The 17,034-nt window shown below is 39.8% G+C and overlaps 2 protein-coding genes across 3 annotated transcripts in view; both read right to left on the reverse strand.

The window, feature by feature from the left end:
- LOC113641023 (zinc-binding protein A33-like) overlaps nucleotides 1-11,255 on the reverse strand; it is a 56,051-nt gene extending 44,796 nt beyond the window's left edge. The window contains exon 1 of one of the 2 annotated variants that reach the window (XM_047815081.1): nucleotides 10,835-11,255. In XM_047815081.1, the coding sequence (XP_047671037.1) occupies nucleotides 10,835-11,233 (399 nt within the window). In that variant the 5' untranslated portion in view covers nucleotides 11,234-11,255. The remainder of the gene's footprint in view (nucleotides 1-10,834) is intronic. The other variant, XM_047815080.1, reaches the window with a different exon arrangement.
- LOC113641015 (zinc-binding protein A33-like) lies at nucleotides 8,715-10,533 on the reverse strand. Its single transcript, XM_047815083.1, has 4 exons — nucleotides 10,191-10,533; nucleotides 10,040-10,062; nucleotides 9,835-9,953; nucleotides 8,715-9,412 (listed from the first exon to the last, which is right to left on the reverse strand). Exons 1-4 carry the CDS (start codon nucleotides 10,296-10,298, stop codon nucleotides 8,868-8,870), a joined length of 795 nt encoding a protein of 264 aa, XP_047671039.1. The 5' UTR covers nucleotides 10,299-10,533; the 3' UTR covers nucleotides 8,715-8,867.
- Nucleotides 11,256-17,034: the final 5,779 nt, after the last annotated feature.

Genomic DNA, 17,034 nt, shown 5'->3' on the forward strand with positions numbered 1-17,034 from the left:
AATACATATTACATACATGATACATATTTTCATATATTTTCATATATTTGTGATCTATTTTGATAACATAACTTCTGTATGAGACAGTATTTGTATTTGTTGTCAATTTCTTGGTTATCTGATAATCCCATTTAAGAAAACTTATGACATTGATTTAATTTGGGCTATTTTGAGATATACTTGCATGAATGCTAATTAGTCATTAGTTGATTTTTCTGATTGTTGTTTATTTGTTGTTTGTTGCAGTTTTACTCTTAATTCATAATGTACCTGGCATCTTATTAAAAGTCAAAGACTAAGATGAATCCTGACTCGTCTGTACTTTATGGATGGAGTTTGGCTGGCTGTTAAATTGCATTGGTAGATGCAAGGAGAACAGTACAGTAAAAAGATGATAATCCTACAAGCAAATCAAGTTACATGGCAGAAGATTGCAGTCACATTTGTACCATGAACCACGACAAGAATCTTACAGCCTCTGCAGAGGAAGACGCAAAGGAAACCATGAGCACAGTAGACCGGGCTTCTGAGGCGGGATCAAAACGCTCTCATTCATCACGATCATCACGGTCATCAAGAATGTCAGCCAGCATGGCAGCGGCCACGGCACGGGCTCAAGCAGAAGCGGCACGAACTCATGTATTGTTTGTAAAGAAAGAAAATGCAATCAAACTGGTCAAGATTAAATTAGAAATGTCCCACAAACTGGACAAAGCCAGAATGGAGGCAGATTTGGAGGTGCTCCAACATGAAAAGAACAAGCTGCTGCTTTGGCCCAGGCAGAAGTGTTAGAAGCAGCTGTAGCATCAATTGAGGACAATATTTCAAGTGCTAGCTTCTCTGTGTCTTCACATAGCAAAGTGGAGCGCACCAAAGACTATGTTGAGATGCAAAGTGGGGTGGAAATAAATAAGCCAAAAGAAACAGACATTCAGAATTCGAATTACAGCAACAAACTATACCCTGAGACATCAGACCCCAACTGTTCTGTTCATAGTCTCATTAAAATGAATCGTGAACAGGATGCCTTCACTGAACTGCCATCTCAGCCACTTGATCAGTCATTTAGAGATGAAGTTAAACAAGAAACATGTAATCCTCATGCATCATGTTTCTCTCCGAGGACACCTATCCCAGCATGGCCACATTCAGTTCCGTTTCACCAGCCAGAATCCTCAGGTATGTTAGACTTAGCAAAATATTTAGCACGTCATGAGCTTGTAAATACAAGTCTCATCAAGTTTGATGACAGACCTGAGAGTTTTAGAGCATGGAAATCAGCCTTTGTTGGAGCCACAGAGGGTTTGGGCCTGACAGCCGGGGAAGAGCTGGACCTGCTTATTAGATGGCTCGGCAAAGAATCATCTGACCATGTGAAAAGGTTACGGTCAGTTTATGTCAGCAATCCCAAGGCAGCGCTACCCAATGCCTGGGAAAGATTAATAGAATGTTACGGTGCACCTGAGATAATTGAAAATGCACTTCTGCAAAGGCTGGAAAATTTTCTCAGAGTTCTTAATAAGGACTTCTTTAAGTTAGGTGATCTCCTGACTGAACTACATGCTGCTAAGCAAGATGGCTATCTGCCTGGCCTAACATATCTGGATACTGCTAGAGGAATAAATCCCATCGTGGAAAAGCTACCATACTTCCTATAAGAGAAATGGCTCTCTCACGGGATGAAATATAAAGAACAGTATAAGGCCACCTTTCCTCCTTTCTGGTATTTTGTTAACTTCATCTATTACGAGGCAAAGGCCAGAAATGATCCAAGCTTCATAATTGCTGGTCCTCCTAAAAGTGAGAAATTCACACTTCACACAAAAACACAGAGGATGCCCATTTCTGTTCATAAAATTGACGTCTCTCAAAAGGCCTACCCCAGTAAGGACTCGAGCACCTGTGACAAAAACCCCAAGATCTGCCCGATACATAATAAACCACATCCACTGAAAAAGTGTCGTGGTTTTCGAATAAAGCCAATGGAGGAATGAAAGGCATATTTGAGGGAACATGGTATCTGTTTTCGAAGTTGTGCATCTTCTTCCCATATCGCACGCAATTGTAAAGTTGTAGTGAAGTGTATGGAATGTGACAGTGAAGACCACACCACTGCTCTCCACCCAGGACCTGCACCATGGGTCTCTAATAGCTCAGTCATCTCTTCAGATCATGGCGGGGACGAACGTTCATCGCCTCCTGTGAACAGTGCTTGTACTAAAGTCTGTGGGGAAGGTTTGCCAGCTAAATCCTGTACTAAGATATGCTTAGTTAGAGTGTATCCCAAGGGCAGTCCAGAAGCCGCTGTCAAAATATATGCGATGCATGATGATCAGAGCAACAGGTCACTAGTAAGATCAGAGTTTTTCGAGTTTTTCTGCATAAATAGCCAGGCTTCTCCATATCTCCTCAAAACCTGTGCTGGAACTATTGAAGCTTCTGGACGGATAGCTGATGGATTTCAGATAGAGCTTGTTAGTGGTAATATGAGCCTGACACTACCTACTCTAATCGAGTGCAACAATATTCCAGATAACAGGGCAGAATTACCTACTCCAGAGGTCGCTCAAAATCATCCTCATCTTAGAAGAATAGCCTCTGAGATTCCAGAAATGGATGACAGTGCCCAGATCCTCATGCTGTTGGGTCGTGATGCTCTGTGAGTCCATAAGGTGAGACGCCAGATAAATGGGCCTCATAATGCTCCTTTTTCGATTAAAACTGATTTAGGCTGGCTTATAATTTGAGATGTATGCTTGGGTAATTCTCACAAGCCAAGTGGGTTGAGTTGCAAGACACATGTGCTGGACAATGGTAGAACCTCATAATTTCCCCCATGTCAAAGTCACATCAACTTGAAAGATAGCTTATGTCTCACAGCTGAATCACAAGGTATCCCTCATGTCTACAAGGGTGCATGTGCAAGCAGAGAAAATCTCCTTGGCTGTTCGGTGTTCTAGCGCACAAGGGATGATGACAAACCTGCTCTGTCTGTTGAGGATCATATCTTCCTGGAGATCATCTCTTCGTCGGACTTTGCTGAAAAGACCAGAGATAGATCAGCAGTTCACAGACTTCATGCAAAGGTTGTTTGAAAACGATCATGCAGAGTACGCTGCTCCCCTAAGCATTGACCAGGAACGCTGGTATTTACCATACTTTGGGGTTTATCACCCAAAAAAGCCTGACCAAATTAGAGTGGTGTTTGATTCCAGCCCTCAATATCAGGGTCTCTCACTGAATAGCATCCTTTTGACAGGACCAGACTTGAACAACAGTTTGTTAGGTGTGCTGATCCGGTTCACAAAAGAGCCTGTTGCCGTGACTGCCGATATTCAGCAAATGTTCCACTGTTTCACAGTGAGAGATCACAGAGATTATTTGAGGTTCCAGTGGTTCCGTGACCACGATATCGAAAAGGATGTGATTGAATGTAGGATGAAAGTCCATGTGTTCGGAAATATCCCCTCCCCAGCAGTGGCGATTTACGGACTTCATCGGGCTGCCAAAGAAAGAGAGCTTATGCATGAAACCAACACCTACAACTTTGTGGAGAGATTTTTATGTGGATGACGGTCTGAGGTCATTTCCAACTGCTGCTGAAGCTGTTGACTTACTTCGCAGGATACAAGCATCCCCGGCAGAATCGAATTTAAGGCTCCACAAGATAATGTCAAACAGCCCATTAGTCTTGTCAGCCTTTCTACCCGATGACTGCGCTAAAGGTGTCAAAGATCTTTATTTTGGAGATGAAACCGTACCAGCTCAACATAGTCTCGGCCTGAACTGGGAAATATCAACAGACACCTTTACATTTCACTCACCAGATAACAGCAAACCTCTGACTCGTCGTGGCATTCTCTCCACTGTTAACAGCTTGCATATATTTGTGATCCAGAGACAGATTCAGAGGTTTGTCCTTCACCTCAAGTGAGCACTGCTGTCACTAGTATAACTGAGAAATCACTTAACCCAGAATGCTTTGAGCGCTTTTCAACATGGAAGTCACTGTTGAGAGGAGTGACGTGCTTGATCCATGTTGCCAGTTCCTTTCACTCTGAGTCTAAAGGACAGACATGCATACATGTAGGCTGGCATAAGTGTCATCAGCCTTACTGCCTTAGTGAGTTAGCCCAAGCCAAAAAGGTCATTCTTCTTTCTGTCCAAAAGTCTGTTTTCCTGAAGAGTACAGTGCTCTTAAGAAACATGTTGAAATCTCTCAGAACAGTCCTCTGAACAAGTTGAATCCTGTTCTGGGCGAAGATGGACTAATCAGAGTCGGTGGTTGTCTAACACATGCACCTGTGGACAGTGTGAGAGAAACCCCATTGTCTTACCTGGACGTCATCATACAGTATCTCCACCTTATTAATTCGTCACTTCCATGATCAAGTGAAGCATCAGGGACGCCATTTCACCGAAGGAGCTTTGCGCACTGGAGGATACTGGTTAATTAATGGAAAGAGGTCTATTAGTAGGGTCATACATATGTGCGTTGTATGCAGGAGGTTACGTGGGAGTACAGAAATTCAAAAAATGGCTGACCTTCCAGAGGAGCGTCTCAGTACATCCCCACATTTCACTTATGTTGGCTTGGATGTGTTCGGTCCTTTTTCAGTCTCAGCTCGTCGTACAAGAGGAGGTCACGCAGAGAGCAAGCGCTGGGCCATTCTCTTCACTTGTATGTCCACACATGCTGTTCACATAGAGATAATTGAATCCCTTGATACCTCCAGCTGTATAAATGCACTAAGGAGATTTTTTGCCATTAAAGGACCTGTCAAACTATTTCGGTCAGATTGTGGAACTAACTTTGTAGCTGCAAGCAAAGAACTGGGATTCTCCAAAATGATGAAGGACCCAAAGTTGCAAGAATACCTCACAAACTGTTCTTGCTCATGGGAATTCAATCCGCCCCATGCCCCATTTGATAGGTGTAGTAAAGAGGATTCTGGACTCATTGTTGCTGCAGTACAGATCTTATCCCCTTTCACATGAAGTCTTATGCACTTTCATGGCTGAAATTTCTGCAATAATTAATGCAAGGCCCTTAGTTCCAATCTCCTCAGACCCTGACTTACCTCTCATTCTAACTCCTGCAATGCTTCTGACACAGAAGGTTGGTGTTCCTCCATCTCCTGGAAATTTCTCAGGTAGTGACATGTTCAGGCAACAGTGGAAGCAGGTGCAGAGCCTCGCTGATAACTTTTGGTATCGTCTTCTTTACATAATACTTAATGATACATATTTTCATATATTTGTGATCAGTTTTTACAGAGCTTTGATTTAATAGAAGTTTTGTAATGACGGCTTTAGCTATTAGCCTAGCTTTTGTTTGACGGCGTTCAATGTGTTAATCTTAAGCTATTTTGATAAGATAACTTCTGTATGAGACAGTATTTGTATTTGTTGTTTATTTCTTGGTTAGCTGATAATCCCATTTAAGAAAACTGATGACTGATTTAATTTGGGCTATTTTGAGATATACTTGCATGAATGCTAATTAGTCATTAGTTGATTTTTCTGATTGTTGTTTATTTGTTGTTTGTTGCAGTTTTACTCTTAATTCATAATGTACCTGGCATCTTATTAAAAGTCAAAGACTAAGATGAATCCTGACTCGTCTGTACTTTATGGATGGAGTTTGGCTGGCTGTTAAATTGCATTGGTAGATGCAAGGAAAACAGTACACTTAGACTTACTAATTTCTTGGAATGTCTGCCAATCAGCTTTATCTAATTTCCACCTTGGTATTTTCGCTTCCCTATCCTGGTGTATCTCTATGCCAATTCTAGTTATTATTGGATAGAGATCACTACCCACTGTCGATCTACAGTGCTCCTTACTTCCCATGCACTAATTCCTGCAATTCCAATTGATACTAGTGTTAGATCAATGGCAATTTCTGCATTACCCGGACTATTATACTGTGTGCCCTTTCCATCATTAATATGCACCAGCTCCTTATCCTCTATAAATTTCTCTATTGCTACTTCATTTATATCTGTTTTTTTACTTCCCCATAATGTACTGTGCGCAATAAAATCCCCACTTACCACTAGTTTGCCCTGCACTGATCCACAAACTGATTCCAATATATCAGCACTTAATCTATTGCAAGGGTTGTAAAAATTGACTATTTTATGTCCATTTTATCTTCCCCTGACCATACTTCAATTACAACAGTTTGCTGTTCTTTCCCTTTACTCATAAGTTTATATCTTACCCCACTTTTAACAAAAGTTGCTAAACCTCCACCTTTTCCTGTTTCTCTATCTCTCCTAATTGAATTATATCCATACAATGCAAAGTCTAACTGTGGCTTTAACCATGTTTCTTGCACACATATTACATGAGGTCTATCCGCTAAATCTGAGACAAAACTCCATTTGCTATAAGGCTTCTAGAGTTCCATTGCAATATAGCTAATATTATAAAGAGCCACCAGCCCATGACTGTGAGTATGCACTTCCTACCACTATCATTTCTTCAACTACTTCACAGCTAAGCCCTTTTATTCCTAGTTATTTTTCCACTGATTTAACTATTATCTTGATCTTTTCTGTTTTTCTGTCTGTTTGTGCCGAGCAGTTTATCACCTCAACCATAAACAACACAAATTCACTTTTTTTCATAACTAACATATCTTTCTTTTCCTCTGTTTTTTCGCATTTCTCACAAGACTTACTTTTATTTTCTTTGAGTTCTGGTTTATTGGTTTCCTTTAACTTAGACACTTTCTTTACAGCTTCTGCATATGTTTTTCCTTGCAGTGATCTCACTCGCTGCACCTCCATTGCTCTCTTGCTAGCTTCACATCCATGGTAGGCTGCATTGTGCTCCCCTCCAGAGTTACAGCATTTCAATTTTACTCCTCCACATTTCCCATACTCATGCTCACCTGAACATCTACCACATCTTTGTTTACCCTTATAGACAGCTGCTACATGGCCATACAGTATCTTTGGCACTTAAAACATCTCAGTGGGGGAGGGATGTATGTTGTGACCTCGTAGCTCATGTAATCTATGAATAACTTACTTGGAAGTTTTGCTTCATCAAACTTAATCATAACACACAGGCTATCGCATTTCTCCCCATTTCTAATTGTTTTAAGGCGTTTTACCTCCAGCACTTTTGCCCCTGCTACATTGTCTTTGATTTGATCTTCTTTGACATTTACCGGTATTCCTGTGATAACTCCACGAATCAACGACTTATTCCAGTCAATACACATTTTATTCTCTTGCCATCAATTGTACTCATATGGCTCATTTGGTAAATGTACTTATATGGCTTTCTTTTGTTGTTTTTTTATTCCTACAGAAGATCAGCAGTGCTCCACTTCTTAATACCTTAGCATTTTTGACCTCGCCTATCAATTTGTTTATCGACTTTGTTAAATGAATCGGATTCCACTCACCAAATGACGACCCCTCCTGAGATAGTGTCATGATCACTTTATATTCTTCTTCTTGTGGTTTACTTACTATTGTCATACTTTGTTCACTATCCGTTTCATCTATTTTATATGTTGCCTTCTCCTTTTTTTCCCATTTTCTCGATAGCATTACATTCCAAACACACCTATCTCTCCCGCCTTCTTCTTCAGATCCCATCTCGCTCCTCACTTCCTTCCACCATCTCCTACCCAGTCACAGTCTAGCTGTTGCCAACCGCCTACACAAAGCTTTGCACAGAAGTCAAGTTCAAGTTTGCTTATATAGTCAGTGGCTGATTGAGAACAGGTGGCGGTGCAATCAGTCCCAGTGAGGGGTTATGGGAAGTGTAGTCCAGAAGCTACTAATACTCGGGAGAATGTTCCCTCTGATGGTGATCGGAGGACGAGGCATGTGCTTAATTCATGACAATGATAAAACACCTGCCAGCATTAATTCATTTTTATTTTTATTATTATTTTTTAATCAAAGGCTGTTAGAATTATGTTATGTCAATGTATGTTATTCATATAGATTTTTAGTTTTTCTTCTGGTGCTCTCGTTTTCAGTTTTGTTACTCTCTCTCTCTGTGTGTGTGTGTGTGTGTGTGTGTGTGTGTGTGTGTGTGTGTGTGTGTGTGTGTGTGTGTGTGTGTGGGTGTGTGTTTATCTGTTGTTATTTCCTAGATACTTTTATCCTCCCTGACTAAGTTGTTTTGAATTGTGTTGTTGTTTTGTTTGCAATAAAATTCTTTAAAAACAACTACAAATGTACAAGTATGCAACCAACAAACTAACAGATTCTTGTAGAAAATATTCACACAAAACTTTATTAGTATCTCTATCTGGGTTAAAATCAAGTACAACTTTATTATTAATTCTAACTGGGTTAAACATATAAAGATATTTAAGAACATGTCAGGTTTGTTCTTTGCTCCTAAAAAGCTATAGTACTTAGCTAGCACGATTATGGATTTAAAAAGAAGAAGAAGAAGAAGAAGAAATACATGTATTTTTTTCTTCTTCTTCTTTTTTTTTAAATCCATAAACAGCACACAGTTTGTCTAAAAAGAAAGCACTCAAAGTCCATAATGTATTATGGACTTTGAGTGCTTTCTTTTTAGACAAACTGTGTGCTGTTTGCTCTCAGTTACAAGTACAATGTCTTTTTAATTTGTGGTTTAGATTTCTAGACTTACAGAAATACATCCTGTCTTTCTGTACGTGCAGAAGTCTCAATGACAGTTACAGGAATCGTCTGATTGCAGTGATTGCCTCAAAAGGTTGTGCAACAAAATAATAAGTTAGGGGTACCATCATTTTTGTCCAGGCCTGTTCCATGAGTTTATTTTTTTTATTCTGTTGAAGCATGGTTGAAAAGAACTTTTTACAATGAATTGTTCAGTTCACTCTGTAAAGTGAATAAGCTCTAACTGATCTGATTCACTCTTACAGAGCACTGAAGTGGGACGATCATTAGAGGACATTCTTTACAAATTGCACGTAGGAATGGCAGTAATTTTTCAGTAAATGTGTGTGTGAAAGTGTGTATGTGTGTGTTAGTAAGAGGGTTGGAGAATGACAGCTTTCCTCTGTCCCAGTCCAGTTTCACTCTGATCCTCTGGAGTTTCTGTTCTACTGAGAGGTGAGTGGATTTCTGTGGTGTAGAACATGCTCCATATTTACCTTTATAATACCCCACATACCACATACCACTTCGGGAGAATATTTTCTCCTTCCTCTGAGCAGATTCTGTCATCACACCCACAACCCAGACTATATTGTCTCCAACTTCAACATCCCAGCAGTGTGTCCCTGAGTTAAAGCCCTCAGAACCCAGGATACAGCAATATTCATCAAATCTCTCTGGATTATCAGGAAATTTCTGTCTCACATCACTGAATCTCACACTGGTCAGATCATCAGATACAATGAAATTAGGATGAACAGTGTTTGGGTCCAGAGTTACAGGTGCTGAAAACACACACACACACACACACACACACACACACACACACACACACACACACACACACATGCAAAATTCATTTGTAAACACATACAACTGCAATTTCCAGAGTGCTTGAATTAGAAATGTTAGAAATGTAACCAATTGTTAAAATAATTCAAATTCTACAATAAAATCTAAAACGTCTGTAAGCCGCTACAACTCTCCGTTTTCACTCAGTTTCTCTGCTTACACTTCAAACACTGATCAGTCTGACACCTAATAGAAGCCTTTCAGAATAAGAGTTCCCTTACGTATGTTACATTAATACAAAATGAACATAATAATAATAATAATAATAATAATAATAATAATAAGAAAGAAAGAAAGAAAGAAAGAAAGAAAGAAAGAAAGAAAGAAAGAAAGAAAGAAAGAAAAAGACTCTTACTGTATTGGACAGTGTCCTGCATCTTCTCCCAGACTCTGAACTTCAGGTTGGCCAGATGTTTTGCCACATGGATCAGTGCTCCGGAAAGCTCCTCTGGATGCTCCAGTGTGCACTGGGCTCTGCAAAAACATTCAGGAGTCAGTGTTGCTGTGGCTTTGGATTCAGAAACACAGAGAACCAGAGAGACAGGAACCACATCACTCACCTTTTCACTGTGGCCTTGTAGTTCTGGAAAACAACAAAGCACATATCAGTGGATATGATTTACATTTTTACACCACTGAAATATGACGTTTCTGATGATGGAAAGAAGTTTTACTTTCTCACAGTATAAATACTGACTAAATGATACTCACTTGTAAGAACAGGATGTCTTCAGCTCTCATGCCCTCTTCTATGGCTCTGATTGTGTCTGAAAGAGATGATATGTCTCTGCTCAGCTTGTCAATCTTCTCCTTCATCATCTGACTCTTCTGCTCCTCTTCCTCTATCAGTGCAGCGATCCTTACTGCCTCTTCATCTCGTAGAAACTGGTGAAGCTTCTCAAAATGCTCCTTAATCTGACACTCTGTGTGTTGAGCCTGAATCTGCAGTGAAGTGGAAATATAACTGATTTTACAATGATGGAGAATAGAATTCTATCAAAATCATGTAATTGATTGTAACCTTTATCTGTTCTGCAGTCTGACTCCAGTTCAGTTTACAGTCTTTAAATATCTTCAGTTTCCCCTGTAGGTGCTTTAGTGCAGTTTTGAGCTTCATCTGAAATAAATTAACACACTGCTTGAAGACTCTGTGTTTCAGCTCTTATTGTACACATTGTTAAGTCAAATCACTGATTATTAAGGGGATTTAACTGTAGAATGTTAAACATGTGTTTTTAATGACCATGAGACAGTTTTCTTATGTTTTCTTCTTTTAAAATGCACAAAAAATACCAAAAGAAAATTACACGATGTATCAAAAGTGACACATGACCTCAAATGTACATATTATTTACCTTACAGTCTGTTACTGCCTCATCAATGGGGAAGAATTTGTGGTTGGTGTGTTTTCTTGAAGTCTGACACACCACACACACCGGCTGTTGATCATCCAGACAGAAGAGTTTGAGTTTCTCACTGTGCAGACTGCAAACTGTTTCAGACCCTGATAAAGATATTTGACTTCTCTCCTGTAAGAAGGTCTCACACAGGTTCTTTAAGACAAGATTTATAGGTAGAGTTTCCATAGATGACTTTGTCCTACAAACAGGACATTCTCTGGATCCTTTGGTCTTCCAGAACTGCTGCAAACACACTTTACACACACTGTGACTGCAGTGCAGTAAAACAGGATCCTTGAAGATGTCAAAGCACACAGGACAGGAGAAATCCTCCTCTGAAAACTTAGAAGCCATTTTTTTTAATTTTTTTTTTTGCTGCTTTTGTTCTCTCCAGTCCGAATGCTCAGAGTTTCAGTTTGTCTTTGATAAAATTATACACATGAAGATTTCAAGATTGTTTGGGTCCAGTTATTGATCCCTTCATTTCACAATGCTGAGTCAGATTTTTTCATAAACTGAGAATAAACCTAAACTCACCAGAGCATAAGACTGCAGGCTGTATATGAAGGACTGCAGTTGTATCAGACTCCACACTTCCTTAATAGGAGGAGCTTTACAGAGGAGCATTATGACTTTCTACAGTCACCAGTTACATCAGAAACAGTACACAACACTTACACTTAGTATAAATAAACAAACCATAATTTTAGTACAAATTTATCCAGTGATGAAAGATTATATCAGGCATAAATAATCTTGCAGCATTTTTCCCAGCATGACAATGTTGCTCTTAATACTGCTAAAATTTGGTCATTTAGTGAAGAAGAATAAGAAGAAGACAAAGAAGAAGAAATGTGTCTTGTCTCTATAAGAGCTTTGGATAAATCTTGCGATTAAAGGTGTAAGACAGCATCATATTTGAAGGCTTTTCTTTTAATATAGCTATCGGTAAAGCGTGCACAAGACCCTTATCAAGAGATTATAGTTTAGCTTTAAATAAAAGTCTCTAGCATCCCTTTGTCTGTTTTTGGGTTTATTTTGTTTAAACTCTTGGTCTTAAAGTACATCAGCACAAGGCTGTGCTTGGAGAAAAGTATATAAAGAAGATTTTCAGCTTTGGAAGAGAGGCTACCTATGACGTGGTCATAGTCACAAGCAGGTGCACATTTACATATGCAAAGGCCCCTGGGCTACATCATTACTATGGGCCCCTCCCTCCCCATGAACAATTTAAAATGACACTAATGTATAAATACATTTTAATTGCCTACCTTTAAAAAGTTTTCTTCTTTGTTTTTCTTGATGTAAAGTCTTTGATGAGGTCTGTAAAATCCAATTTCTGGAGAATGTCGCTCTCTAGAGACATTAATGTTAGATGACAGAGACACTCCTGGCCCATAACAGAACACAGCCTGTTTTTCACCAAGGTCAGTTGACCTTTCACCAGTGGCATTTGTTACAGGTAGCATGAGAAATTATCGAAGAACGATGTTTGTAAATACAGATTCTATCTTCCACTGGTGGTGTTGGTTTCCTTTTGTATGATTGCTTTAATATGTCAAATTTATCCACCAAGTCAATTTCCAAATCTCTTCAGTATTTATTTTGCAGTTTCATTGCAGACAATCTGAGCTCTTCTGGAGTCAGGGACAAAATGTTATTTAAAAACCCAAGATAATGGTTTATGACATCATATGAACGGAATTAGCAGTCCAGCTCTGCTACCAGTCTGTCAATCACCAGTATAAAAACACTTGAAGAAAACAAATCTTGGCCTGACAAGTAGTGGTCTGGCTCTGCAGATTCATTACATGCAGGGCATGTTTTAGATTACTTAAATGCAGATAATAATCTGAAAACCTAAAAATTATTTACAACAATATTTCTAAATTTAAAAAAAAAAATTTACTAAAAAAATTGAATGGAAAAAAAATTAGTAGGCCTCTCCCCAGTGCAGGCCCCTAGGCTTTAGCCCGTGTAACCCATGATTTAATGTGACCCTAGTCACAAGCTGTAACACAGGTACCTCCAAGGTGTTGAGGTCAGACCTGTGTATAAAGCTAGAAATGACACAGTGATACACAATATGGATACTTTATGGCTTTGTTGTTGGTTATGACATGGAGATGTCCAGGTTCTCACTTCCCCAGGGTAAAGGACATACCAAATTAACTGCTCTACTGTATATTTTTATTTAACTTTCAGCAATTGTAATTATAACTGATAAACATTAATGTTCACTAGGTGTGCAACACTTACTAGATTATGTCTTGTAGGCTTTTATACAGATCATTACATATCGTTACAGCTTTAATGAGAAAACCAACTGAATAACACTTCATCAAGCATGTCTCATGAACATTCCTACTCTTCTAGTTGCAACTTCACCATACAGTGTACTCTGGTTCCCCCTAGGGGCTAGCCTGTATAACACAGGTATTCTCTGGTATTTCTGCTACTGTACAACCAAGCTTCTGCATTTGGTCTAAACTCTGGTTGCAATAAACTATAAATCTCATCAAAAGTCTTCAACACCTCATGGGTACAGTGTCCAAGTCTTTACTGGTGATTAGCGGTATCATTGGTTCAGTAATCAGTTTGAAAGGGCTCTTGCATTTCACTTAGTGCATGTACTGTAGGAGAAAATCGCCTCCACCCTACATTGGCCCACGCTAGCTCCGTCAATCTGACTATAAGTTTAAACAGCAACTCCAAGTTAAAAATTTAAAGAAGAAATGATCAGCCAATCTCACGAAGACTGGATTCAGTTGAGGTAGGTTTATTGACAGTCGTATAGACAGCAATCAACCAGCTGGTACCAGGGATACAAGTATGTCTAGAAGACGATGCTTGCACCGAAGCACTGCTGATTTCAGCAAGCTTATATACAGCTCTGACATGCCCCCCCCCCCTTTCGCCATACCCTCCTTGCTATCCAATCATAATATTGCTCACGTACACATTTTCCGCATGTTTAGGAAATTACCATTATCTCCAAAATGGAACCTTTTTGCTATACTCTGGGTCAATATTGGCATATGCATTAAGCCATCTAAATTCCCAATATCTTCCACCTGAAGGGTCCCATTTCCACAGGACTTGGGTCTATGTCATCAGGCCATAGAGCTTATAAGTTGGGTTTATGTGTTTTTTAGACCTATTCTCTTTCCTGAGGTTCTACTTTAACAGACTCAACACAATGCCCCTATACATGGGTATGTATTGGATCTTCTTGTGTTCTTGTCTATCAACATTTTCTTTTCCATATGACTCAAATCTGTTCTTCTACTGTTCTGTCTCTTTGGATATGGTGTGCAGTAGCCATTGGTTTACTTATTAACCCGGTGGCTAGAGTGAGTGTATGCTTACTGAGGCTCTATTTGTGGTGTGCTCTCAGCTTCCATCTCTGCTTGGGTTGCACATCTTTTGGATGAGACTGACCTTTCTACACCATGACCTACCGCTGATCTTCTCACTGAGGTCATCACTCATTATCTTCAGGACATGGAGAGTCGTGGTCGGCCCAGTGACACTTCTGCTGTTAAGGGGGTCGATGTCTCAACTCAGACTGCTACCGCTGCCACTAAGTCTACCCAAACTCCTTCAGCCTCATCCACAAGCACACAAGCTACTAAAGCTACATGGCGTGTTAACAAAAGGACTCAATATCCTCCTCATTATGCTGTCAAACCATTTTATATTAAGAAGTGACTTTTTTCTTTTCATTTTGCATTTCCCTATTAAACCTTTATGCTCAGTTTTGGGCCTTGATCATGTGTGCGCACGCGTCCTTTTTCTGCCTTACTGTGTGTGTGTAGGTGTGTGTTTTTAGCATATAGCAGTGGTTGATCATTTACTACCACTAATGGTCTATGCCTAGGATCTGCTCGCTTCTAATGGCCCTAAAGGCCTGTGCACCTGTTCGCTCCTAATGCACCTGATAACATTTGACCCTCAATGTATGCTTCTTCTCCCCCCTTTCACCTTTCCCCTAGTCATGGTATAATTTGACACAATTATTTATTAAAAATTTCCCACATAATCCCCCCTTTTGCGGCTGCAAAGCTGCAAACCAAATGGACTTCGGAGTGAGTGGCGAAGGGAAGCATGTCTCATTTTATGCTAGCACAGTATACATTCATCATTCAATTTTAGAGCCTTGGTCCAGAGGTGAGCGAAAAAACCCTCTCATAGTTGCCAATCGACAGGGAAAAATTCTCACCTTGCCAGCGTTTTTGTGCTTGACAGTGTATTCATCACCTGGACTCTATGCACAAATATATACATCCTGACATGTTATATGCACTACATGTTACATTGATTATAGATTGCTGGTATGATATATTCATTACAGATTACTGATACGCTTACATTCATTACAGATTACTGATACGTTACATTCATTACTACATGAAGGTTATCTATCACTCTTTGTGAGTAGGTTCGTCCCGTTGTCCTCTGTTGCCCCGTAGAACAGTGTACTTCTCCCCCTTGTGGCTTTGCACCATGTAGAGATGCTTGGTGGGGAACAGGGGAGAGGTTACCAACACTTCACCCCATTCCCTAGTCGGCATTCCTGACCTTGTGCATGGTAAGGTCTCCAAGAGCTGTTCTACCTTCACAGGTAGGTTGGCCCACAGTTTATCAGTCCCTGCACAAATCGTGATGATCTCCATGTTCTTCCACATGGGTGTGTTCAAGGAAAGCCATTCTAGTCCTCCCACCTTGAGTACATATGATATCTCTCGCATCAGGTGGTATTTTGGGTACGTTACCCAGATCTGGACACCTTCCTTATTCACGGGCCCATACACCTGTTTCTCCCGTGCAGCTACCCACTTTCTGTTCATGGTGATGTAGCCTGCCTGTCGGGGAATTGGGTTCTCCCAGTGGGTCAGTCTCCACTCTCCAAGTTCATTCGTCAGGATGTCCTTGCCTTGTCCCATATTCGCCATCTTTCTCTCCACACTTTCCCTGTTAATTATAGGACACAGAGAACACGGGGACAAAAACCACATAACACTATTCTTGTCTCTAGATTAAAATTATCTCTACACAAAGTGTGTTACTAGATTTCTAACCTGAGGTGTTTTTGTTTTTATATATTTTTATTTATTTTATTAATTTAGTTTTATGTAATTTTATGTTCCTATACTTTGTTTCATTTTAACTATTGTAGGCTTAACATAACATACCATATTTACATTTTATTTACAAGAATCTTATATTGTCTGGGCAAACCTGTGCCTTTCTAGGGATGTCATATACCCTGAGGGATTTCATTTCTATGTACTCTGGTTCATTGTTTTCTACAATCTGCAGATTCTGCCCAAATATAGATTGTGTGGCATTGGAAATCATTTTACGAATCAAAGGTATCACACAGCAAGTAATCAGCATTAATATTAGCATGAATGTTGCTAGCACCATCCCCATTCGTGTTAGAATAGCTCTCCAGTTTCCTGAAAACAACCAGTACCACCAGGGGCCACTGGTTACATCTGGTTTGTGGGTGTTTCGTACATGCTCAGTGCGTAGATCCTCCAATGCTTTGAGGGCAGCGGTGAGGTTACCTCCTCCCCCTGTATGCATCAGAATTATTGAACAACATTCGTCTCCGATCAGGCTACATACTCCATCATCAGGTGCTGTCATTGTGTAATGGCTTCCTTTTGAGGAAATGGCTTCCTGTGGGAAAGTAAAGTTGATGCTACTCCATAGTTGAAGTGAGGATGATTTATTTGAAAAAGATTCGATTCCACATGAAAAGATACATCCAAGTCCACCTTGTGCATGTAGGTCAAAAAACTGTCTCCCTTCCCACTTACCCTTGCCACATCACTTCCTGTCAAATATAGCTACCTACAGGAAGTTCCAAGGTAGGTGCAACTCTTCCCATTCACCACAGGGGGAGCACAAAACACCATAACCAAGTGAACATGAACATTGACATAGTAAACATTAAATTTACAATATTAAATACATATTTTGACTTTTTAGCTCCTACACATTGTATCAATGGCAAGTAAATTTTGTAATGCTATTACAGAAACTGCATGTAATTGTTGCTCAATTCCTTGAAAAGCTAGGATAGTGTACCATTAGATAGATTGTACCATATGTAGTTGATCCATTGCGCATTCTTCTTCATTTGC

Source organism: Tachysurus fulvidraco, chromosome 6 (genome assembly GCF_022655615.1).
Source record: "Tachysurus fulvidraco isolate hzauxx_2018 chromosome 6, HZAU_PFXX_2.0, whole genome shotgun sequence".
In the NCBI taxonomy this organism is placed as follows: domain Eukaryota; kingdom Metazoa; phylum Chordata; class Actinopteri; order Siluriformes; family Bagridae; genus Tachysurus; species Tachysurus fulvidraco.